At 39.8% G+C, this 24,628-nt stretch overlaps 1 protein-coding gene across 6 annotated transcripts in view; it reads left to right on the top strand.

Moving 5' to 3' along the window:
• The window catches only part of LOC122562422 (citron Rho-interacting kinase), a 221,739-nt gene that overhangs the window by 125,199 nt on the left and 71,912 nt on the right, over positions 1-24,628 (top strand). For all 6 annotated transcript variants that reach the window (XM_088000150.1, XM_088000147.1, XM_088000146.1 and 3 more), the window contains exons 18-26: positions 2,068-2,193; positions 5,108-5,203; positions 5,631-5,747; positions 6,025-6,134; positions 8,109-8,283; positions 11,661-11,858; positions 12,394-12,447; positions 17,350-17,547; positions 21,206-21,399. In XM_088000150.1, coding sequence (XP_087856276.1) covers positions 2,068-2,193; positions 5,108-5,203; positions 5,631-5,747; positions 6,025-6,134; positions 8,109-8,283; positions 11,661-11,858; positions 12,394-12,447; positions 17,350-17,547; positions 21,206-21,399 — 1,268 coding nt within the window. The remainder of the gene's footprint in view (positions 1-2,067; positions 2,194-5,107; positions 5,204-5,630; positions 5,748-6,024; positions 6,135-8,108; positions 8,284-11,660; positions 11,859-12,393; positions 12,448-17,349; positions 17,548-21,205; positions 21,400-24,628) is intronic.

Here is a 24,628-nt window from a genome sequence, read left to right as displayed (position 1 = left end):
GAGCTCTTTCCTGACTTTGCATTTCTTTCAGCTATTTGCTCTAAAAAAGGCATTTTCATTTTAAGAACCTAATTGCACGACACCCATATTTCTCCTATTTCATCCACAATCTTTACAAATTTCTGGCTATCAGTTCAGTTGCCTTTGTTCTCCAAACTTTCCCAGGCCCTCTGAGTTTAACTGTTGGCTATAGCTTCACCAGCCCTACTCCAAATTCCACATCTTTCTTAGTTTTCCCCGCCCTTATTTCCTCATACTTTGTCTGATCTCATAATGACCACAAAACCCACTTATTATTCATTTAATCCCATTCCAACTGAACTGCAGACCACCCAACTGCTGTCCTGGCCCATCCCAGCTGACAGTGTAACTGTTTTAAAAATAAAGAGTGCTGGAGAACCTCAACGGGTCTGGCACGATCAGTGGAGAGAGAAAGAGAGAGAATGTTTCAAGTTCAATATGACTTCTTCAGATTCTAAGTTTTTATTTCGGATTTCTTGCACTGGCAGTATGTTGCCTTATTGTAAATAGTTTATTTGTCTTGGGTACGATTCTACCCCCTTCCATTTCAAAGTTACATTATAACCCTGTCTTTGCCATAACCTGCCTTTACAAATTGAAGACCTAACCCCAAACCCTTTCCTCTTAGATCTTGATGATTGTCACTTCTGAGATCAATATGTCTTACCACAGCATTGAAATTGCTCTAAGCAAAGTCGTAAGTCCTATCTTCTGTGACTGATCATTTTGAACAAAATCTCTTTACCATCTTCAAACACACTTCTGCCTTTGAAACAACAACCACATCTCTACTTCCTCTCCTCATTTATCCAGCTCTGCCTTTCGATACTTTATTACCTAATTGTTTGCAGCCAAAGCATTTCAGTTAATGTTTTTTGCCCTTCCTCGGTGCTTTTAACTTGTCATAGTTGTAGGTATGTTCGCTGAGCTGGGAACATGATTTGCAGATGTTTCACCTGCTGTCTAGGTGACATCTTTAATACTTTGTACCCTCCTGGAAAGCTTCACAGGAGGCTCCAAAGCACTGAAGATGTCACCAAGACAAGGACAAAACATCTGCAAGTCAACTTACCAGCTCAAAGAACATACCCACAATGGCACCCAAGCTACAAATCTTTACACAAGGCTTTTAACTTGGTTAGGTGTGGCGTGGTGGGAGAGCTGTTCCTGCCCTCAGCACCAGCTCTTGAGCTCCACCTTGTTGTTTGCATGCTTTCCCATGGATACATGTCAGCTTCCAAGCAAATTTTGAGGAATCTAAGGCTGTTACATTCTTTTTCAAACCTTCTGTAGGTCTTTTTCCTTCCTATCTCTATAAGTTCCTCCAGCAGTATTACCACCACATAGCTCTTCATCTCCCAGTCAATGGGCCCTTGTGCATTTTCCCGATCCTTCATATCCACAGGCACTTGTGCCTTCTGCTATCTAGAGATTATGCTCCAGAATTCCCTCCTTAAGTTTTGTGATGGAGAGGGTTGTATGTTGTACAGCACTGGAAAATAAGTATCATTCTTTTGTGACAATGATGAATGCATTTCAAAAGTGCTTCATTAGCTGTGAAGTGTGCTGGAATATCCTGAGGCTGTGAAAGGCACTGCACAAATTCAAGCCATTATGTTTCAGACAAGTAGCCATTTGATTAATTTGTCTAACATGCTGTTGAACATACAAGAAAGTTTTGACCAATCTTGCAAGGTTTGCTGCTCTTTAGAGACCCAGGCACGGTTTACATGCAGTAAGCACAGGCATGACTATTCATTTAATAAGTGATTATCTTTTTAAATTATAGACGTTTTGTTAACATTACCATTAAATAACTTAACATACATTTGATATATGAGCATTCTGTTAACAATTTGGTGTGAAATATGACTTGAAAATTGCAGTGTCCTGTTTGTTGCCTTGTATGCATTTAAGACAGAGTTTTCTTTAAAAAAAATAATAAAATGGCTGACAAGTGGTTTAGTTTTGCAATCATTTGCGGGTGTTGTGTGTGAATCATAATTGTAGATCCAGCAGTAATCTTTCTTGTGTTCATAATTGTAGGAACGCCGCAAGTCCCTGGAGAACCAAGTGAAGCGTCTTGAGATGGTGGAGCGGAGAGAAAACAAGCTAAAGGAAGATTTGCAGACAAAATCTCAGCAAATCCAACAAATGGCTCAGAAAATCCTGGTATGTGTAAAAAGCTGAAAATGATGTCCAGGAAATGATCATCAGGGAATCATATTAACAGTGTAAGGGCAAACCTACCTGTTAGGAAGGTAATGAAAATAAATTGTTATAATTCTTTCACACAATCCTGGCCCTTCATCTCCTTCATGGTTGGGTACTTTTACAGGGCCACCCTCCTCACCTAGCTGAGTGGGCAAGCGACCATTTTGAGGATATTAGCATACTGTTGTCCAAGTTGTCCACCAGCAAATCATATATAGGTGATCTGGTGTTGTTTCATTACTATTTTCATTCTACCTGTAGCTTCCCATAGTAATGTTCAAGGTAAACCAGCAAGAAAACTGAATCAGTTCTCCAAACTGTTACTGGTTTTCCTTAAACTGTACTGGAGTGATGCCTGACACTGTCTGCTGTAGTAGCTATAGGCTGGTTGTTTTTTGATTCTGCAGACTTGTACAACTTAATGTGCTGTATTAGCCATCATAATGATTGTTGTAAAGTCATCTTTTGTCACATTGTTATGCAGGAATAGAGTCTTATTGGAAAATTATTAAGATACTGGGACGTTAGGATCAGAGAAGATAAGTTATCTGGATGTGCGAGCCTTGCCTTTGCAAAAGTAGGAAAGGTGACTTTGGGCTGGGGTTTGCTGGGGGTGGAGGAAGAAGAGAGATGTATTGTTATAAAGAAACACAATGTCCTAAACATACTGTGAATCTTGGTTTCTAGTGTTAACTTCTCAAATAGTCTATCAAGCAGTGATCAAGCAGAACACTAAAAAAGGTAATAAGACTGGTTACTGAATCAACAAACATAAAAGGAACTCAGGACACTACTTGAGTTTGACAGCAAGATTTTAACTAATGTTGCTGTAGTTTTTCACATGACTTTTTTTCACCGTCCAGCATTTTGATGCCAACAGTTTTGGTGAAATAAAGGTGATTTATGCTGTGATGGTGTTCTGCTTGAAGATGAAATATCGTATTTTAATAAACGAGTTATCTGGGGATATTGAAGTCTTTAGTGCATTGGCCTTTGGCATTACATGAGGTGCAAGATACTTAAGCTGTGAAAAGATTTGATGTCTGATGCTTGTTTCACAAATTTAGGTAGTAACTAAGTTTTTGTTTCATACACATTTCAAGTACATTAAGGGTAAGGAGATGACTAGAGAAAGAGTAGGGCCCACTAAAGGCCACAGTGATAATTTGTGTATGAAGATAGAGGACTTAGATAGAGTTCTGAATTAATGCTTTTTGTTGGTGTTAACTATTGAGAGGGATGATGTGGATACAGAAACCAGGGAGAACAATTGATAGAATTAAAGAAATTAGCATGGATACAGAGGAGTTCTGAGTGGGCTGCTAGGCTTATATAAATGATTTAGACTTGAATATAGGAGCATTGATCTGCAAGTTCGTGGATGATGTGAAAATTGGTTAGGTGCTAAGTAGTGAGGAAGATATAAACCGAGTGATGAGCTGATCAGAGAAAAATGAAATTCAATCCAATAAAAAGGAGGTGACAAACAAAGCAAGGGAAAATGCAGTCGCTGCCACTGCCACAGGCCCGAATGGCAGGAGAGTGCACTCACTACTGCCTGCCTCCTATCACTGAGAGAAGCCACGTCTGACACTCCGCACGCGGCCCACTCTCCCTGCTGCACCAGTGCTGCTGACCAACCCACCACCAAAAAGAAGAGGGGAGAAAAGACCAAAGTAAAGCAAAAGAAAAACAAAGAAGGAAAGCTAATGGGCCTCAAGCAAGCCCTGTAACTCCAACGCTATCTTGCATTGGAAGGCTGGAAATTGGATAAAGTAGTAAAGAAGGCGAATGGAATACGTGCCTTTATTTGGCGAGGCACAGAGTTTACAAGCAGGAGAAGGTTGCTGGAACTATATGAAATATTGGTTAGGCCACTGCTAGAGTGTTGTGCGCAGTTCTGGGATCTACCTTATCAGAGGAATGTGATGTCACTGAAGAGGGAGCAGAGGAGATTTACCAGGATGTACCCGGTGAGGCGATGGCCGAGCTGTATTATCGCTGGGCTGCTACTCCAGAAACCCAGGTAACGTTCTGGAGACCTGGGTTCGAACCCCCCCCCCCCCCCCCCCCCACTGCAGATGGTGGAATTTGAAATCTGATTGTGAAAACATTGTCAGAAAGACTCAATGGTTCTAGAGTCCTTTGGGGCAGGAAACTGCCTTTGACCTGGTCTAGCCTACATGTGACTCCAAACCCACAGCAATGTGGTTGACTTTTAACTGCCCACTAGGCAATTAGGGATGGGCAATAAATGCTGGCCTAGCCAGTGACGTCCTCATCCTGTTGCCTGGACTAGAGAGTTTTAGTTATGAAGATGGTGGTCGTTTTCCTTGGAAAGCAGAGGAAACTGAAAGGAAACATGATTGAGATGTATAAAATTATGAGAGTCATAGACAGAATACAGGAAGAAACATTTTCCTCATTGACCAATCAATATCCTTGGTGCATAAATTTAAGGAAAGAGGTTGAAGGTTTAGTGGACATGTAAGGAATTTTTTTTCACTGAGTGGTGGGAATCTGGAACTCGCTGCTTGTGAAAGTGGATTTAAGTATTTGAATATACACTTGTAATGCTAAAGCATACAAGGCTGTGGGCCAAGTGCTGGCAAATGGGTTTAGCTTGGTTGACTGGTTGTTTTAGACCAGTGTAGACGTCCATGCTGTAGACCTCTATGACTATGATTCTGTTGTGATACCAGCATCTAAACAAATAATTCACCTCGTGATTTTTGAGAAGATTTGTAGCTCAAGTTGATGATAAGTATGTAAGTTAGCTCGCTGAGCTGGAAGGTTTGTTTTCAGACGTTTCATCACCATGACTAGGTAACATCAGTGAGAGTCAATGATCCTGCTCTCTATTCTAACACAGGAGTTAGAGGAGAGCTGGTGTGAGGCTCAGGCAACAGCTCAACGCATGGAAACCAATCTCCGACAGAAAGAGCAACTCTATGAAGATAAAATGAAGGTAAGGAACAGAAATTTTATATTGGAAATTTGATTCTGTAACAAGAGTAGCAAAGATCTTGTTCTGGTATCTGGGCGTTTAGATTTAACTGGTTATCAAACCAGTCAGGAGCTATGCCTTGACAACAGCAATATTTCTGCAATTTATGCCAGCCATTTTCAGTACTTTTCCTTTCACTCAATATATCCACTTACCTTAAATGTGGAGCAAGTATCTTAGTTGAAAATAGCCACTGATCGGCCTGTTTGTTCCGTAAGTTTGAATGAAGAAACTAACAGTTGTTACAAAAGGGGTTAGGAGAAGAACATTTTCTGACTGGTACAAAATGAATCCAAATTTCCCCCCCATGACACGTGAACAATGCTGTTTGTCATTACTTGTGGAAAGCATCCCATAATCATTTTATTTGTGTTGTACTCTTTTATAGGTTATGGAAGCTCAGTTGAAGATGGGCATTGCTAATAAGGAGTCCTTAGAAGATTCTCGCCTCAGGCATGAGGAGGACTCTCGTAAAAAGTGCAAACTGATAGATGATCAGAAAGCGGTATGTGAGAACTTAACAATAAAGCAAGACATGTTGTAACTGAAAATGTTTAGCTCTGACTGAAGGGAAACTCAAGAAATCTGTTTGTGAGCTAAAATTGCTATGAACGTTGGCTGTTATTAATAATTCCATTTTAGATTGTGACCGATTCTCAAGATGAACTGCAAATTTCAGATTAGAATGCTTTCTCTCATTTGGGCTTTTGTCCTGCTTTTGCTTCTTGATCTTTGTTGTCTGATCCTCTACTAATCTGATTGTAATGCATTTCATATTTCAGACGATCAATGCCATGGATTCGAAAATAAAATCTTTGGAGCAGAGAGTAGCAGAACTCTCAGAGGCAAACAAACTTGCAGCAAACAGCAGCATCTTTACTCAAAGAAGCATGTGAGTCTTGGATTGTCAAAGTTTATAAAATAAAGACATGGTTATAGGGTTAATTAAATTGACAGCTTATAGTTTAATTGTTAGACACAATTTATTTAACTCCTCTCAGTTTGTTTGCTACAGTTGCCATCTCCTTTAAAAAAAAAGTATCTGTACAGAGCCTTCTAATTCATGTGCATGGTTAGACCTGGAGTGGAAGTTTGGGTGAAGTATGCAATAGAATAATATTTAGGCACACCTAAACAAATATAAACAGGAGGATAAAGCAATCAACAGAAGTACATATGTTGGGTGAGCAGGGCTGGCAAATGTTGATCTTCCTCCTCCTGTATTTAAAACCAGTCTAAATTGCAGAGAAGAGCATGTTCTCAATCTGGTTGTTATGGTATCAGTTGATATATCCCAGTTTTTAATAGTGATAGAACTGATTTGTGGATTTACGTGTAAGTGGAAAAAAATGCAGAATAGTTCAATGTGATTACCACAAAACCATTAAAACTTATACAAATTATTGTAATGATAATTTGATTACATTAGTAATTGACAGCCGAGTTAAAAACAGCTAAAATCGTAAAATACACTTTCATAAACAGATGAATTCCATGATGTTGGATCAAAACTTTGTCAATCATGTTAAACCTGTGGAACGTTCATTACAGGTTTGCAATATGGTGGGGATAGAAATAGAATCACAGAAACTAGGAGCAAAAATAGGCCATTTGGTCCTTCAAATCTTCTCTGCCATTTAGTATGATCATGGCCAATCCTCGAAGTCAGTCTCATATTCCTTCTTTCCAACCATAATACTAGATGCCTTTAAAATCTAAAAATTATCTTTTTTTTAATATTCAGTGGTTGATGGGGAAGGTTGAAAGGAACTGAGATAGGATTCCCAGTGGCAAGATGTCAATTAAGTGCATTAATGAGACAATTCACCTGGGCTCGAAAGTATGGGTTTAAGTTGTGCCTGCCTTGGGAGTGTGTGGTGACATGTCCAAACTGGTTGTTTAACAGTAATTTAAATGGGAGTCACATTGGTTTCTTGCACCCATGGAAGGATGACCAGAAGCATTCATGGGAGTGAGAGGATTTTCCTCACGATCATTTACTCTGCCCAATCAAAAGACCTGGCATTAGCCAGTGTATGGCTGCTCATAGGCACTCTATCACTTTTGCTTCTGACCTTGTCCTGCAATCCCATAAATTACTGGAGTTCCACTAAAACCCTGAACACTGGATGGGTACTGTTCCACAAGTGGTCATCTTTCTTGCTGGGCTTTTGGCGTGAGGAGTTGCCAGTCCCTGATTGTTTGGCAGCTCTCAGTAGCCAGGACTTCCACCTCTGGGAACCTTCAATTGTGGAAGGCTCGATGTGGTCTCATAAATGCTTGAAAGGGCATCTGATTGTATCACATCTTAGCCCATGAAACTGATGGGTCTTGCCCTGCCAGGTCTCCAACCGGTGGGCAAGACCCCACCCCCACCACCTCCAAAATCACCTGCTAAAATCCTGTCAATCATCTACTCATTCAAATTGAAGTAAAAGATCCTGTGGTGCTATTTCAAAGAAGAACAGGGTAGTTTTTTTACACTTCCTAGTCAATATTTTTACGTCATGAGTTATTATCATGTTGCTGTTTATGGGGGCTGCTTGAACAAATTGGGTGCAATGTTTCTAAAACCACTATATTTACTACACTTCACAAATGCTTTGTTTGCCGCAAGGTCCAATGATCATGGAAGATGCTTCATAAATGTAAGTCTTTTCTTTTAGCCGAATTAATAATTTATATTGTAAGAAACAGTAATTGAGGTATGTTGAATAAATGAACAGAACAAATTATTCAAATGCTACAAGTACATAAGCAAGCCATGAGTAGGATGCTGTCTTTATCAAGATCCATTTGTCTGGGTAGCTACTCTATGCAACACTTGAGCCTATTTGTAATTGTGACTGTCTAAATTTCATGGCAGGAAGGCACAGGAGGAGATGATTGCAGAGCTCAGACAGCAGAAGTTTTATTTGGAGGCTCAGGCAGGGAAGCTGGATGCTCACAATCAGAAACTGGAGGAACAAATGGATAAAATCAACCAGGATGAACAAAGCAGCAAGAACAAACTATTAGAGCTCGAAACCAAGCTCAGGGAGGTGAGAACATACAAATGGTAACGAGGAAATAATAACTTGTCATTGCATCCAATCAGTTTTAAAGATGTGAAATTTGTGTATTAGCTGATAAGTGATGTAACGTTTTCACTACATTTTGTTTTTGTTATTGATTCACACAATGAGGGCATTACTGGCTAGGCCAGCATTTATTGCCCATCCCAAAGGACAGTAAAGAGTCAACCACATTGCTCTGGAGCTCCATGTAGTCCATACCAGGTAAGGATGGCAGTTTCCTTCCCTAAGGGAAGTTAGTGAACCAAGTGAGTTTTTCCCAACAATCAACAATGGATTCATGGCCAACCTTAGACACTTGATTCCAGATTTTTTTTAATTGCGTTCAAATTCCACCATCTGCCATGGCGAAATTTGAACCCAGGTCTTCAGAACACTACCTGGGTCTCTGGGTTAACAGTTTAGCAATAATGCCACTAGGCCGTGGCCTCCCCTCCATTAGTACCAGGCATTGCCCATTTGCAAAAAATAATCTAACCATCTCCCCATGGAATTACCGTTACTGAATCTCCCACAATCCATCTCTTGGCAGTTAGCATTGAACATAAATTGAATTAGTCCGGTACGGTGACTCAGTGGTTAGCACTGCTGCCTCACAGCGCCAGGGACCCAGGTTCAATTCCAGCCTCAGGCGACTGTCTGTGTGGAGTTTGCACATTCTCCCCGTGTCTGCATGGGTTTCCTCCGGGTGCTCCGGTTTCCTCCCACAGTCCAAAGATGTGCAGGTTAGGTGAATTGGCCATACGAGATTGCCCATAGGTGCATTAGTCAGAGGGAAATAGGTCTGGGTGCGTTGGGCCGAAGGGCCTGTTTCCACATTGTTGGGAATCTAATCTAATCATAACTCAGAGACTTAGAATACTGTATTAAGTAACTCACCTGTCTGTCCACCAACCTCAGAAGTGAGATAGAACCTTCTCATTTTGTCTGGGTGGGTGAAGCTTTAGGATGCTTGACACCATCCAGAACAAAGCACCCTTGATTAGCAACCAACCAACTAACTTTAACGTTCACTGCCTCTGCCATCAACTCACATTGGCAGAAAATGAGTGCAAAATTTAGGATGCAAGATGTATTGTGTTAATGCACTAAGTCTCCTTTGATGCCACCTTTCAAACTTGAGGTCAATAGCATCCAGACGGACATGGGCAGGAGAAATAAGGGAATATCACCAGAAAATTCTCCCCCAAGAAAGAAACCACCCTGACCTGGAACTTAATGTTTCACTTTCACTATTGCTGGATCAAAATCTGAAACTCCCTTCTGCAGAGCTCTGTACAAGTGCCTTCACCATATGGACTGCAGTGGTTCAAGAAAGCAGTTCATCACTAACAAGTAAAGCCATCCAAAAATGGGAAAGTTCTCTAAAGCTGTAAATTTGCTACATGTATAGGACATTTAATCTAATTAGAAAACCTTTAAATGCTTTACAAAAAAAACTACAGATGCTAGAAATCTGAAATAAAACGAAGTTCTGAGAAACTTAGCAGTCTGGCAGTTTCTGTGGAGAGAGAAACAGATGACATTTCGAGTCTGGTATGACTCCCCTTCAACACAATGTAAAGCAAAGTTTGAAATCAAGTCGTGTGAGATATTTGGGCAAATTTTAAAAAGTGTTAGCAATTTTGAGAAGATTTATGACTCAGGTTGAGGTTCTGGATGCAGGTTTGCTCGGTGAGCTGTATAGTTCATTTCCAGACTTTTTGTCACCATACTAGGTAACATCATCAGTGGGCCTCCGGATGAAGCCCACTTTCTATTTGTGTTAATAGGTTTCCTTAGGTTGCAGCTTCATTTGTGGGTGTTAGAATGATTGCTTCTGTATTTCAGTATTTGGTCATTACATGTTGTTTTCATGTAGATGCTGGTTTGAAGTTTATCATTGACTGTTTGCGCTACTGTGACATCTAGGAATGGCAGTTTGTTGTTGTTTTCCTCCTCTTTAGTGATGTTTATACCAGTAAGGGTATTATTGATGGTCTTGAAGGTTTCCTCTAATTTGTTTCATTTAGTGATGACAAAGGTGTCATCCACATAGCGGACCCAAAGTTTGAGTTGGTTGGTTAGCAGAGCTGTTGGCAGTAATGCAGAGACTCAAATAAACAGCTGGCAACAGAAGTAATAATTCCAATACCCACAAATGAAGCTGCATTAGAACATTATTTCGATGAGCCACTACATACTGCAACACAGAGGAATGATGCAGAGCGGAGGAAAATCACCTATGCAGTGTATTCAAAGAGAACAGATACCCAATGAATACAGTCCGCCGATTTCTCAGCAACAAATGCAAACAAGCAGACAAAACACGCCCAGAAACCCTAGTCACTCTCCCCTAAACAATGACATCTTGGAATAAGCTGCCACACTACTCACATCTCTTGGCATCATGGTAGCCAATAAACCCACCAACACACTAAAACAGCAGCTAATGAACTTGAAAGACCCTATACAGACAACAAGCAAAACTAATGTCATTTACAAAATACCTTGCAAGAATTGTAACAAACGCTACATTGGACAAACAGGCAGAAAACTAGCCAACAGGATACATGAACATCAACTAGCCACAAAAGACATGACTCACTCACCATTATCTTTACATACAGATGAGGAAGGACACCACTTCAAACGGGAGAACACCCACATCTTAGGGCAAGCCAAACAGACACTCACGAGAATTCCTGGAAGCATGGCATTCCAACCGGAGTTCCATCAACAAACACGTTGACTTGGATCCCATTTACCACCCCATGAGAAAAAGAGCAAGAAATGACATCACCACAGGAAATGACATCACCAACTCAAGGAAACCTAAACACATAAATAGAAAGTGGGCCATACCACCAGTGCTTCATCCGGAGGTTCACTGATGCTGTTACCTAGTATGGTGACAAAATGTTTAAAAAGTGTGCTTGAAGAGATCATTTTAAAGAGTGTGTTAAAGAGGAAAGAGATATAAAGGCAGAGAATTTTAATGAGGGATTTTTGGACCTTTGGGCCTTAGCAACCTGAGACATATCCACTAATGGTGGAACAGCTAACATTGTGAATACTTTAGAGGTCAGAATTAGAGGAGCATGAGTATGAGTTGTGGAATTAGAGGATTTGGAAATTAGGAGGGATCAGACCATAGAGGAATTTGAAAACTAGGATAAGAATTTTTAAATTGTTGCAATGCTTAAATAAGAGCCAAAGTTAGGATACAAGATTCAATCAGGTAATGATAAAATTACACTAATTGAGCTGGTTTGCCCCAGCATAAATCTGTGGTAAAATCAGTACACACTGCAGCAAATGTTGTTGATAGCTATATTAAAGTTGATTTTTATACCATTCCACAGGCCAGTTTGGAACATGAGCAACAGAAATTGGAACTAAAGAAGCAGGGGAATGAATTGCAATTGGCTTTGCAGGAGAAGGAGGCTCAGATTAGGAGTCTGCAAAGCACAAAAACTGCCCTGGAGAACCAGTTGCAAATGGCCAAGGCAGAGTTGGAAGAGACCACTGCTGAGGCAGAGGAGGAGATCCAATCTCTGAGGGTCAGTATCACCATCATGACAATCAAAGTGCAGGTTGATACCACCCACTTAATTTTGGGACACTCCCTGATGAAGCAGTTTGTGTTTCTGGAAGCTGTGTAGTAGGAGGAAAAGTGTAATTTTTCTGTTGCTATGAAGTAACCAAGGAAACAATCAGCTTCAAAGCAAGTTCTTTAACGAATGCTTTAGGCACGACATTATTATGAAGTGCATGTTAACAAAAGATGCCTTTTCCTGTGTATACATCTGAAACCATCTTTGGCATTTCAGGTAAATGTTAACTGAATTGCTGTTTTGCCCAAATCTAAATTGAGATCCATGCACTGTCTCCTGTCACAGTCATCCTTTTTAAACTCTGCTTTATGCATTCTGATAGAGTGAATGCTACTCACGAACTTCGACTGTTTAGTTATTTAATCACTGCAGTGCAGCTTGTTTATCACATAAGAGAACATCTACAAAGAATTTCTGTATAAAGTCTTCTTTTTAACATCAACTCAGCCACGAGTACACTATTCTTACTATGTTTTTTCAGGCACACCGTGATGAAATTCACAGCAAGTTTGAAAGCCTTCGAGAAAGTTGCACAGTATGTAATGAGCACTGAAAGAGTTTATGCTGATTCCAAGCATTAGTATTGGTATCTTTTCCATTGTCATTTTGCTGCATTGTTGGATTGAACAAGGTATCTGACTGCCCTGAATGGAGTAAATAGAGGGGAATGGGAGGGCCTTCGTGGTAATATTACTGGACTAGTAATCACTTGGAGAGAGAGATAAGTGAAAATAAAAATATGATGGGTGTTAGGTACAATTGAGAACAAAGCTAAATACAGAAGGTTCAGAGAGGATGTGAGAAAGCAGGTATGAGAAACAAAACAGTATTATGGGGGGAAAAGAAACTGGCTACTAATAAAACTCTATGTGATCTTGAATAATGATTGATAATAGGTTGGCAAAAGGAGCATTTGGGCCAAGTAGGGACCATAAGTGGATTTACATTTGGAGGCAAGAAGCAAGCCTGAAGTGTTAAATTAATACTTTGCATCTCTTTAGCTTTGAAACAGATGCTGCTCACACATGGTAATATTGAAGGTAATTCAGTCATAGGTGGGTTTATAATTGATAAGGAAGCATTGGACGAGTTGTTGGTACATGAAATTGATAAGGCACTGGGACCAGATGAGATGTATCCAAACTTAATGAGAATGGAAATTGCAGATTTATGAAAATCTTCTCTGGATTTTGGGTGTGATGCTGGAGGATTGCAGAATTTCAGACCTTGTGCCCTTTTTCGAAAAAGTTTGAAAAGATCAACTCAGCAATTTTCAATGATATCAGTGGTGAGGAAGCATATTGAAAACATTGTTCAGGAAAGCATTAATAGTGATGTGGAAAAGTGTGGCCTGATTTGCAAGTTTCAGCATGGATTTCCCAAGGAAAAATGATACCTAAATAATGAGAAAGAAGGCCTTTGATGTGGTAAATGTGGACTTCCAAAAAACATCTGATACATTGCCACACAACAGACTTGTGAGGAAAGTCGTAGGTCATGGAATAAATGAGTCAGTAGCAATGTTGGCTAAGAGATATAAAACAGTAATAATATTGGATATCTTTCGGGATAAGAAGAAGGTTTTCTATGGAGTTCCCAGTTCAGTATTTGGGCACATGCTTTTCCTGATGATTTAATTCTTAGTGAATGAAGAGAGATTTTGAAATTTATAGAAGGCACAAAACTTGGAAGAACAGTAAATTTTAGGGAGGGTTGTGAAGACTTTCAAAAGGGCATTGATATGTTGGTGGATAGGTGGCAGAGAGAATGTTCATTGTGGAGAGATGTGAAGTGATGCATTTTGATACAAGAAATATGGAGAAACTGTACCCCTAAGGGTACTATTCCAGAGGATTTGCAGTAGCAGAGGGACCTGGGAATGTGTATGTGCATAAGACAATAAAGGGGGCATGACCAGTAAATTGAGCTGTTAATAAAGCATACAGTGTGCTGGGCTTCGTAAACAGGGGCATAGAGTACTGGAGCAAGGAAGTTATGATGAACTTAGAATACAACAGTTAGACCTCAGCTGGAGTATTGTGTACACTGCTGGGTGCCTCATTCTAAGAAGGATGTGAATCCATTGGCAAGCACACAGAAGAGGTTTAAAAGAATGGTCCGAGTGATGAGACCCTTCAGTTATGAAGAAAAATTGAGAAGCTGGGACTGTTTTCCTTGGAGAGAAGAGACCAAAGAGGATATTTTAAAGAAGTGTTCAAAATCATGATGTGTGGAGAGAGAGAAATTGTTCCCACTTTTCAGATGAAAACTAAACAGTATGGTATTAGTGTTTTGCGAAGAAGCAAAGCGAGGTGAGAAGAACTTTTTCACTGAACAAGTAATTAGTGTCTGGAATGCACTGTCTGGAAGAGTGCTAGAAGCAGGTACAATTGAGGCATTCAGAAGGGTATTGGATAATTATTTAAGTAGAAACAATACACATGGTTAAGAGGAAAAAGCAGGAGATTGTGCTCACATAGTCAGTACAAACTCAATGGGCTGAATGGCTTCATTTACACAATGATTTATACTTCATAATTCCCACTGAAAAGTTGTGGATCTTTTCTCAGTAAAACTTAGATGGTGTGTATATTTTAGCTTACCTTTCAGTTGATATTCAGCAATCACAAATTTTGCAATTATCTTGAGTAGCCTTGACACTGAAATAAAACTCCCTGACATATTTTATCTTCTGGAATCAGGCAGTGCTTTCATAGGATTTATCTCTTGACTTCAATCATCATCAGGGATATTGCAAGATCAGATCTACTTTAGGCTTATATTGTCAATAAAATTTATTGAACAAATGACAAGTGCATAAATACCAATGTATATTTTTATAAAAGATGTAGTAGGACCTTGAAAGGTAAATAATAAAAGGTTGCAATTTGCATCCTGAATTACTCATTAACTTTTGAGATACATTGGGGTCCAAAGTTTGTGAGAAGATTTGTAACTCGGGTGCTCGTTGTTGTGGTTCTGTTCGCGGAGCTGGGAATTTGTGTTGCAGACGTTTCGTCCCCTGTCTAGGTGATATCCTCAGTGCTTGGGAGCCTCCTGTGAAGTGCTTCTGTGATCTTTCCTCCGGCATTTGTAGTGGTTTGAATCTGCCGCTTCCGGTTGTCAGTTCCAGCTGTCCACTGCAGTGGTCGGTATATTGGGTCCTGGACAGCTGGAACTGACAACCAGAAGCGGCAGATTCAAACCACTACAAATGCCGGAGGAAAGATCACAGAAGCGCTTCACAGGAGCTCCCAAGCACTGAGGATGTCACCTAGACAGGGGACGAAACGTCTACAACACAAATTCCCAGCTCGGCGAACAGGACCACAACATACATTGGAGTCTTTTCAGCCTCTGTACTGAAGAAACTGGATACATTCTTGATAGTTTTAAGTAGTTCTCTTAATTCATTTCCATTCATTCCAACTCGTGTTTATTTCCCCATCTGTCGTGGGTTTGAATAACACCAAAATAACTGACTGTCACGATGCATAACTGAATTAATCTCAAACCTGTGTTTTTGTGAATGTGGTGTCATTTGTCTGCTTCCCTGAAATCCACAATGTAAAAGTAATTTATAAAATGTATTTGTATTTGTTTAGGTGGGTGATGTGAATTTTATTTAGGGCTTACTTTTAACGCTGTACTGTGACTGGATTTAAAGAGACAATCCATTAAGCTGAAGCTAGAAAAATTACTTTTTTTATATATGTCACATTGCATCCAAGTATTTTCAAGTTCCTGCTGCATCTTCCTTCATCCCTGCATAAAATATAAGTGCAAAAGTGTAAACATATGATTTAGTGAAGCTGGAATGTTTCTGTGCTGTATATTGGTCAGCATGAATTTAGTCTGGCTTTTACCATTAGAATTGGAAACATGTAATGACTGGTCAGTGTTGGGGTGCATATTTGTGGTACAGTGATGAACTTCATTTACAGCCTCATGAGGGTACGCAATCTTTTTTTGGTTCCTACAGTCTGTTTTTTTTCTCCACAATATCCCTACAATTATCATTGCAGTTATGATGTTTGATTGCTAGATTGAATAAAAATGGGAGACATTTTTGGAGCTGGGGAAACTTAAAAGAATTAGTTCAATGGTTTTATTTCTATTTTTGAAATCTCCTTCCTGGCCACTGCCAGATGGATTGAGAGGCAGGTTTGGTTAAGCACTTAGGTCTTAGAAACTAGACTGCAGCTGTAAACAGAAAGGAAGAAGTGATGTGAGGCTCCTGGGGAAGGTCTAGAAAGATTTAGGGAGATAAAAGGCTAGGAAGTGTTTGGAGGAGACAGAATCTTGGAAGACATTCATGGGAGAGTGGGAGAGCATAGAAATGTGGGGGCTAGGTGATATTGGGGAAATTGAACTTTGTTAATGTTATTTTTGTTCTCTCCAAAAACTGCATACCCTCATAAGTAGACCTACGTAAGAATTTATGAAGCTCTTCAATTGCACCAAGAATATCCTCCTTAACACTGACCAGTCACTATTCATTTCTATCATCAATGATTAAATTTAAGCTGCCCATTTTACAGCTCCAAACTCTTCTCTTCATTGAACATTATTGCATATGTACACTTCTGTTTCACATGTTGATGACAATGGTGTATAGCAAGTTCACAAAGCAAGGGTATTGTGTGTGTTTGGGGAGCAGGAGAGAAGTTGAAATTCTTCCTAATTAATTGTTTGAGCTTACAACTCTGTCGACTGGTCAGGCTATACGCAAGTAACTTTGAAGAGGAAGTTTCATGTGGTAACGGAACAGTCTGTTAGGGATTTTGATCAGATTTCCAAGCTTTGATGTGTGGATTTTTTTTGAGTGCTCAGATTTTGAGACTCTTCATGGTCTGGCAATTCACATTCAATAAAAAGGAAAGAAGGGGTAACAGGTCACAATTATTTACCCAATGGACTCTGACTGTAATTGTAACTTAGTCCCATCATTCTATTTCATCCTATGTTTGAGTTAAGTATTAGCACTAAAATGGGCGGCACGGTGGCACAGTGGTTAGCACTGCTGCCTCACAGCGCCAGAGACCCGAGACTCAGGCGACTGACTGTGTGGAGTTTGCACATTCTCCCCGTGTCTGCGTGGGTTTTCTCCGGGTGCTCCGGTTTCCTCCCACAGTCACAAAGATGTGCGGGTCAGGTGAATTGGCCATGCTAAATTGCCCGTAGTGTTAGGTTAAAGGGGTAAATGTAGGGGTATGGGTGGGTTGCGCTTCAGCGGGTCGGTGTGGACTTGTTGGGCCGAAGGGCCTGTTTCCACACTGTAAGTATAATAATCTAATCTTAAAAAAAAAATGATCTAGAACTTAGATTTTATTCAAATACATTTGAATGCCTAAATAACAAAGTGCATGTTTTAAATATTGCATGCATACAGATGAAAGACTGGAACGTGCATGTGATTGTGTTGCCTCTGCAATAGGTTATTTCAGATCTGGAGGAACAGTTAAATCAGTTGAGCCAGGAAAATGCTGAGCTGAACAACCAGAACTACTACCTGACCAAGCAGCTGGAAGAGTTGTCTTGTGTTGGAGATGAACGAGCTCAGCTCCGGCTGGAAATGGGCAGGATGCGTCAGGAGCTCTCTGACCAAGAGCTCCAACTCAGTAACCAAAAGCAGGTTAATGTATACCTATTGTTTAATTTACCTTAAGGTGCTTTTCAATGTTCTATCTTTTTATCAGGCCTACTGATAATACTTAAAGTAATTTTTTAAAATGGTTTTAATATAATTCATATACATATAAAATATTAAATATTATTAATTAAAATCTCTGTATTGTACCATCAGATTCAGAGTTTTTGTGTATGGGTATTTGGGAGACCTTGGTATTGACTCAATACTCCAGGTTTCTCAGTTCTGATCCAAGCCAGTCACTGAGACAGAAACCAAACGTTTTTTTTTGAGTATATTTATTAGCTATAAGTTTTACAATTCCTTTTTTCTGCCAGTCACACTATTTTTTCTGTTACATCTACCCTGTCAATTAATTAATCATTTGATCCTAATCATCTGCTTAACTACTTGCATTATTAACAGATTTCCACACTTCTTTTCAATAAAAATTTAAGGCTTTTGTGGTGCAATGATAGTGTCCCCTACCTCTGGATCAAGAGACCAGAGTTCAAGTCCCACCTGCTCCAGAGGTAGATAGAACATAGAACAGTACAGCACAGTACAGGCCCTTCAGCCCACGATGTTGTGGCCAGCATTTATCTTAATCTAAGATCAACCTAACCTGCACACCCCTCAATTTACTGCCATCCACGTGCTTGTACAGCAGTCACTTAAATGTCCTTAATGTGTCTGATGCTGCTACCACCACTGGCCGTGCATTCCACGCACCCACCACTCTCTGCGTAAAGAACCTATCTCTGATATCTCCCCTTTACCTTTGTCTAATCACCTTAAAATTATGACCCCTTATGACAGCCATTTCTGCCCTGGGGAAAAGTCTCTGGCTATCTACTCTATCTATGCCTCTCAATACCTTGTACACCTCTATCAAGTCACCTCTCTTCCTTCTTCTTCTCTCCAGTCTGAAAGCCCGAGCTCACTCAACCTCTCTTCGTACGACAAGCCCTCCAATCCAGGCAGCATCCTGGTAAATCTCCTCTGCACACTGTCTAAAGTATCTATGTCCTTCCTCTGATGAGGTGACCAGAACTGGACACAATATTCCAAGTGTAATCTAACCAGGGTTTTATAGAGCTGTGGCAAACATCACGGCTCAATCCCCCTGTTTATGAAAGCCAAAACACCATACACCTCCTTAACAACCCTATCAACTTGGCTGGTAACTTTGAGGGATATATGTACATGGACCCCAAGATTTCACTGTTCCTCCACATGATCAAGAATCCTGTCTTTAACCCTGTATTCAGCATTCAAATTCGACTTCCAAAATGAATCACTTTTCATTTCTCCAGGTTGAACTCTATCTGTCACTTCGTAGCCCAGCTCTACATCATGTCAATGTCTTGTTTTAGTCTGCAATAGCGCTCAACACCATCTACAACGCCACTGACCTTTGTGTCATCAGCAAACTTAGTAACCCACACTTCCACTTCTTCATCCAAGTCATTTATATAAACTACAAAGAGCAGAGGCCCAAGAACAGATCCCTATGGGACACCACTGATCACTGACCTCAGGTGGAATACTTTCCATCCACTACCACTCGCTGTCTCCCTTTGGCCAGGTAATTCCGTATCCAGACAGCCACATTTCCCTGTGTTCCCTACCTCCTGACTTTCTGAATGAACCTGCAGTGGGGAACCTTATCAAATGCCTTACTGAAATCCATATATAGCACATCCACTGCTCGATCATCATCAACTTGTCTCGCCACGTTCTCAAAGAACTCTATAAAGCTTGTGAGGCATAACCTGCCCCTCACAAAGCCATGCTAACTATCTTTAATCAAATGCTGTTTTTCCAAATAGTCATAAATCATATTTCAGGTGTGTAATAACATTTCTGAATAGATTAATTAGAAATAAAATCAAATAAAAACTTGTAATGCCATGTGATATAAGTTTAGTATACACATTATCTCTTACTCCCACATCCATCCATAAGATTTATAACCTCTGAGTAGATGGGGGAAGCTGCTGATGTAGTTTGAAAATAATTAGGAATTTAAAGGAAAAATGCCTATCTCTGGGTAGTAATAACACCTGCCTAATATTTTAATTAGAGAAGTTAGATTTTATTAATGGATTGTGTAAACTGTAAATCCACTGACGAAAGCAATTATGTAGTTGTATTCCATGTCCAGTTCCATTTGAATGCTTTTCATGATTGAGCTAAAGTTTCTTGTAACTAGAACAATTCCCTCTGCTTGCTCAGTACCATCACCTCCTCCTTCTAAAGCCTTTGCATGATGCATAATTTAAAAAAAATGTTATTCCCTTTCAGACAATTCATTGTATGATGGTATTTTAAATTGGGTCTAAAATCCCTGTTGACCATACCCTGGGAATTTTGGGAGTTGATTCTTCTGTTTTAATTCCCGACTCCTGTTGTCTATTATTGTTGCTAGAAGAAACTCTATCCTCACTCTTTTTTTACTTATGTTTCTCCTTCTGTATTGATCCTTTTGGCCTGAATCTGGGTGCTGTCACATTACCATAACCATTGAATCTCCATTCTTTGAGTTATTGCCAAATTTGAGCCATGAAGACTGTAGGGAGTGAATGATTCATCAGGAATTTTTTGAAGCATTCTGAAATTTGTTCTACAAATATTTTTTCCTGAAAATCTAACTCTTGTTAATATTACAATTTTATCCACATTCAAGATCTTGGAATAGCCCAACAATTTAGAGCAAAGTCTTGAATTGGGAATCCTTAAGGAGAGTTTTTGCAATCTTGCATCTTGTCTGTTAAATTACATTCTTTTGTAGAATATTCATCATCCTTTCTAAATTTGCCAAAGTCTGACTATATATTTATTCAGTCATCTTTCTTCTAAATGTTGCCAGTAATTTTAATTACGTTTCCAAACATTTGTGTCAAATGGTTGAGCCTCTAGATCTGACCATATTACATCTGCGTTTCCTTCTAGTGAAAAGTGACAATGCCAAGGCCATACCACGCTTTCTTTTTGGATAAGGTGTAATTTGTCCATGTACCTGCTCATAAGATTCAATTTCACAAATCATTCGTGGGAAGTCACATCCTGACATTTTGCCTTGGTTTCAGCCATTTTCTTCTCTAAAGTAACTTCAATTCTTCAAGCTCTTAGTTTCCAATCTTCACCTTTGGTCAACCATCCTTGGCTATCAATGTCATTTGGGATCCAAACCAGCCAATGAGACAGAAACAACAACATCTTTCTTTGTGGATAGAGTTTATTAATTGTTTAGTCTTGCAGCTCTTTCTAGCTACCCAGCCTATCTTTTTCCCACTTTATATCTACCCAGTCAATAAAGTACTTAATTAACCCCAAACGCCTGTTCTAACTTAGTTACCATATTTATGAGGATGACCAATTTATTAGTCCATGTCCATTAGTCTGGTAATGTGTTAAGGTGGAAAGTCTGAATATAATCAGAAATCGTAACCGAGAAATTAGAATTATAAGAACTGTGTATTTCAGTAGATGCAGCTGTAAATATATATGGGAGAAAAAAGTGTATACGCTAGGTGAAAATTCAGTTTAGCTTCTCGAGTGCTGGAAGAAACCTTGGTATTTTCCACTCCATTATATCTGACCCATTCTTTACTTGTGCAGTCCTTTTAATGATACCTCTTCTAATCCATTTCTCTTTAAGACAATCGAAACATTGAAGACAACCTGCTCAATGCTAGAGGAGCAGGTGATGGACCTGGAGACACTGAATGATGAGCTTCTTGAGAAAGAAAGGCAGTGGGAAACCTGGAAAGCTGAATTTGAAGAAGAAAAAACACAACTTGAGCGGCGCATCCAAGAAATGAAGAGACTACTGGATATGGAAAAGCAGAGCAGGTATTGTCATGTAGGAAGGAATTCTGTGTAATGGAAGTGTGCTGTACAGGAGAGCATTGAATGCATATAGATGCTGAAGTAGGTAGCATTATATAAATGTTGTCAAACTATATAGATGACATGCTTGGAAGGCTATTTGTTACCAGAGGTATGTAGCCCGAGGTGTAAAAGCTGCCTCAGACTAGGGTCTGTTGGTTTCAAATAATTGTCCTCCGGGAGGAAGTGGAAGTTGCAATTCTTGGCCGAACAATGCTACGAGACAGCCATCTTGGTTTTGTGCATTGTGTTTTTGTATTCTTCACAGAACTCAGCCCAGCTGTCGCTTTTACCTTTTAAAGGTTTTGAAAAGTCCAAGGTTTTGCCCAGTGTTTTCAATATTCGGGATTTTTGCTCGATCCTACATCTGGGTAGTAGGACAAATGTATCATCACAAATACAATGTGAACTGTCAAAAAGCCATGTTCTTCAGTACACAGCCTGCAAATGTAGTCATTTAAATTCATCATTTTCAATCCAAATTCTGTTTGCAACATTATAAATAGACTGTCGTGGCCAGTCGTGTTTCAAGTATAAATCTCTGCTGTGAGTTATCCAGTCCCCATTGTGCAGAAAAGTCACGGTTGTTATGATGGCCATTATTGATTATAAGGAATGCTCTAATGCAGCTTTTGGTACTGAAAGCTAAGTTATTAAAATCTATTTATCTTCCTGTGTCAATTCTTATTTAAACAACTGAATGTTTTATTGAAAAAGGAACAAATTTCTTCATGACTGAGTTTAATGCTTTACTATATATAATTTTACTGTATAATCGAAATGGATGTATGTGCATTTAGTATCATATGTGCTAACATTGCTTAGAATGGACAGTTTAAAAAAATTATTTTGTGGGATGTGGGCGTTGTTCACAAAGCCAGCACTTGTTTTCCATTTCTAAATGCCCTTGAATTGCGTGACTTACTAGGATATTTTGGATGGTAGTTAAAGGTCAGACACATTGCTGTGGGTGTAGAGCTATGTGTAGTCCATACCAGGTAAGAATAACATGTTTTCTTTCCTGTAGGAATTAGTAAACCGGGTATGACTTAACAACTTTTTAAAAACTGTATTCATGGGTTGGACATTGCTAATTTGATCAGTGTTTGTGCTGACCCTAATTACCCTTGAGAAGGTGGCGGTGAGCTGCTGCCAGGAATCACTGTAGTCCATTTGATGTTGATCCTCTCTCATTGCTGTTAGAGAGGCTGTTCCAGGATTTCAACCCAGTAACACTGAACGAACAGCGATGTATTCCAAGTCCGGATAATGAGTAGCTTGGAGGGGAACTTATAGTGGTAGTATTCCCATGTATCTGAAGTCTTGATGGTCATAGATTTGGAAAATGCTTGTCAAAGTTTATGCTGTGCATCTTGTTGCTTGTAGACACTGCTGCTCTTGGAAGATGTTGAACTTCTTGAGTGTTGTTGGAGCTGCACTCATTCAGGCAAACGTATCATCACACTCCTGACTTGTCCCTTGTAGGTGGTGGACATGCTTTGTGAAATTGGAGAAAATTTCTAGCCTCTGACCTGTTTCTGTGGCTACAGTAATAATACGACTAGTCTTACTCAATTTTTGGTCAGTGCTAACCCCCAGGGTGTTATTGGGAAATTCATTGACAGTGATGCCATTAAATATCGATAGTATGATTGATTTTCCTAATCGGAGATTATCATTTGAGTGGTGTGAATGTTAATAGCCACTTGTCAGCTGGCATTTGACAGTTGTTGCACTGGCTCTGTAGCTGAGACTTGCTTCAATTCTAGATTTTTCTATCTGCTTCAGAGGTGGACAATAACATCTCTGAACAGGTTGCTTGGAAAATATTAGATTTGAATTGATGTTCTAAAATTATTTGCCTGGCTCTTTGGATTACTAGTCCAGTGATAATCTTGCTAGGTACCTTCTCCATGCAAGTAAGATCAAATTAAGTTAAATTGTCTGTTGTAAGTAGATTCCTGTAAAATGCAATAATTCCAAGATGTTCCTTGTAGAGATTGTAACAAGGTCAGCCAGCTGGATATTATAGAATATGAGTTATTTCATTGAGGCTGTTAATTTGGTCCGATCAGGGAACTCTGATAGATGAAAAGGGGAGGTCAGACATTCTGACACTCTGGGTGCTGACTCTGATGAGGCTGTGCCAAAGTCAAGGACTTTCATTGTGTAAATAAAGGGTGACTTGGTGATGGGATACCGGCTTCTGTAGTGTTATTGCAGTGGCGATGAGAATAAAGCATGTTTCTGAAGTAACTCGCTTGCAACAGCCATCTTTGATTTAGGAGAAGCAATTCTTGCATCATGCCATTATTTGAGAAACTTGACTCATTTGACCCTGCCGTCAAAGACTGGCCCAGTATGTTGAAAGAATACATCATTATTTCCAGGCAAATGACAGTGAGCAGATGAAAAGCAATGGGTAATTCTCCTGACAACCCGTGGACCCGCAGCTTTTTCTGTAAAAAGGAGCCTAACTTTTCCTGAGGCATAGATACTGAAACCTTTCAAGAGTTGACGAATTTATAGAATTGTAGAATCCCTATTGTGTGGAAGCAGACCATTCCACCCATCAAGTCTACACTAAGCTTCGAAGAGTTTTCAACCCAGACCCAGGCCCCGATCCTATCCCTGTAACCCTGAATATACCATGGCTAATTCACCTGGCCTGCACACCCCTAGATATTGTTGGACAATTTAGCATGGCCAATTGACCTAACCTCATCCTTAATTTAGTTAAGGAACATAACCCCAAGCTTCCTTTAATTCTGAGACACTGTCATTTTTATTCGGCAATTTGAGAACCAAAGGAATCAGTGTCAGGATTTTTGACTAGGTTAAGATGACTGGCAGAGGCATATTATTCCTGGATGAGATGCTTGGGTATGTTGGTATATGGGATTAGTGATGTAACTATGCAAAAGCTTCTAGCTGAAGCCCAACTTGACTTCAAGCAGACACAACTACTAGATTATTATGGGAAAATGTGGCAAACGAAGCATGTAAACTGCAGGGTATTCTGATGGAAATTGATACCCTCGGTCGTCCAACGGATCTGGGGGTGAGTGAAGGCAATTGCATAGCCTCACTCAGGACATATCCTGAACAGAGAGATTCTAGGTTGTCCCACAGCAAAGCTCCAAAACAAAGCCAAGCCCCAATCAAAGGATTAAATTTTTCTTCAGGATCTGAA

This window comes from Chiloscyllium plagiosum, unplaced genomic scaffold, assembly GCF_037043375.1.
Source record: "Chiloscyllium plagiosum isolate Xiang-an unplaced genomic scaffold, Cpla_swu_hap1 HiC_scaffold_24, whole genome shotgun sequence".
In the NCBI taxonomy this organism is placed as follows: Eukaryota; Metazoa; Chordata; class Chondrichthyes; order Orectolobiformes; family Hemiscylliidae; genus Chiloscyllium; species Chiloscyllium plagiosum.
Note: the sequence above shows the minus strand (reverse complement) of the source record. Positions and strands in the feature narration are given on the sequence as shown.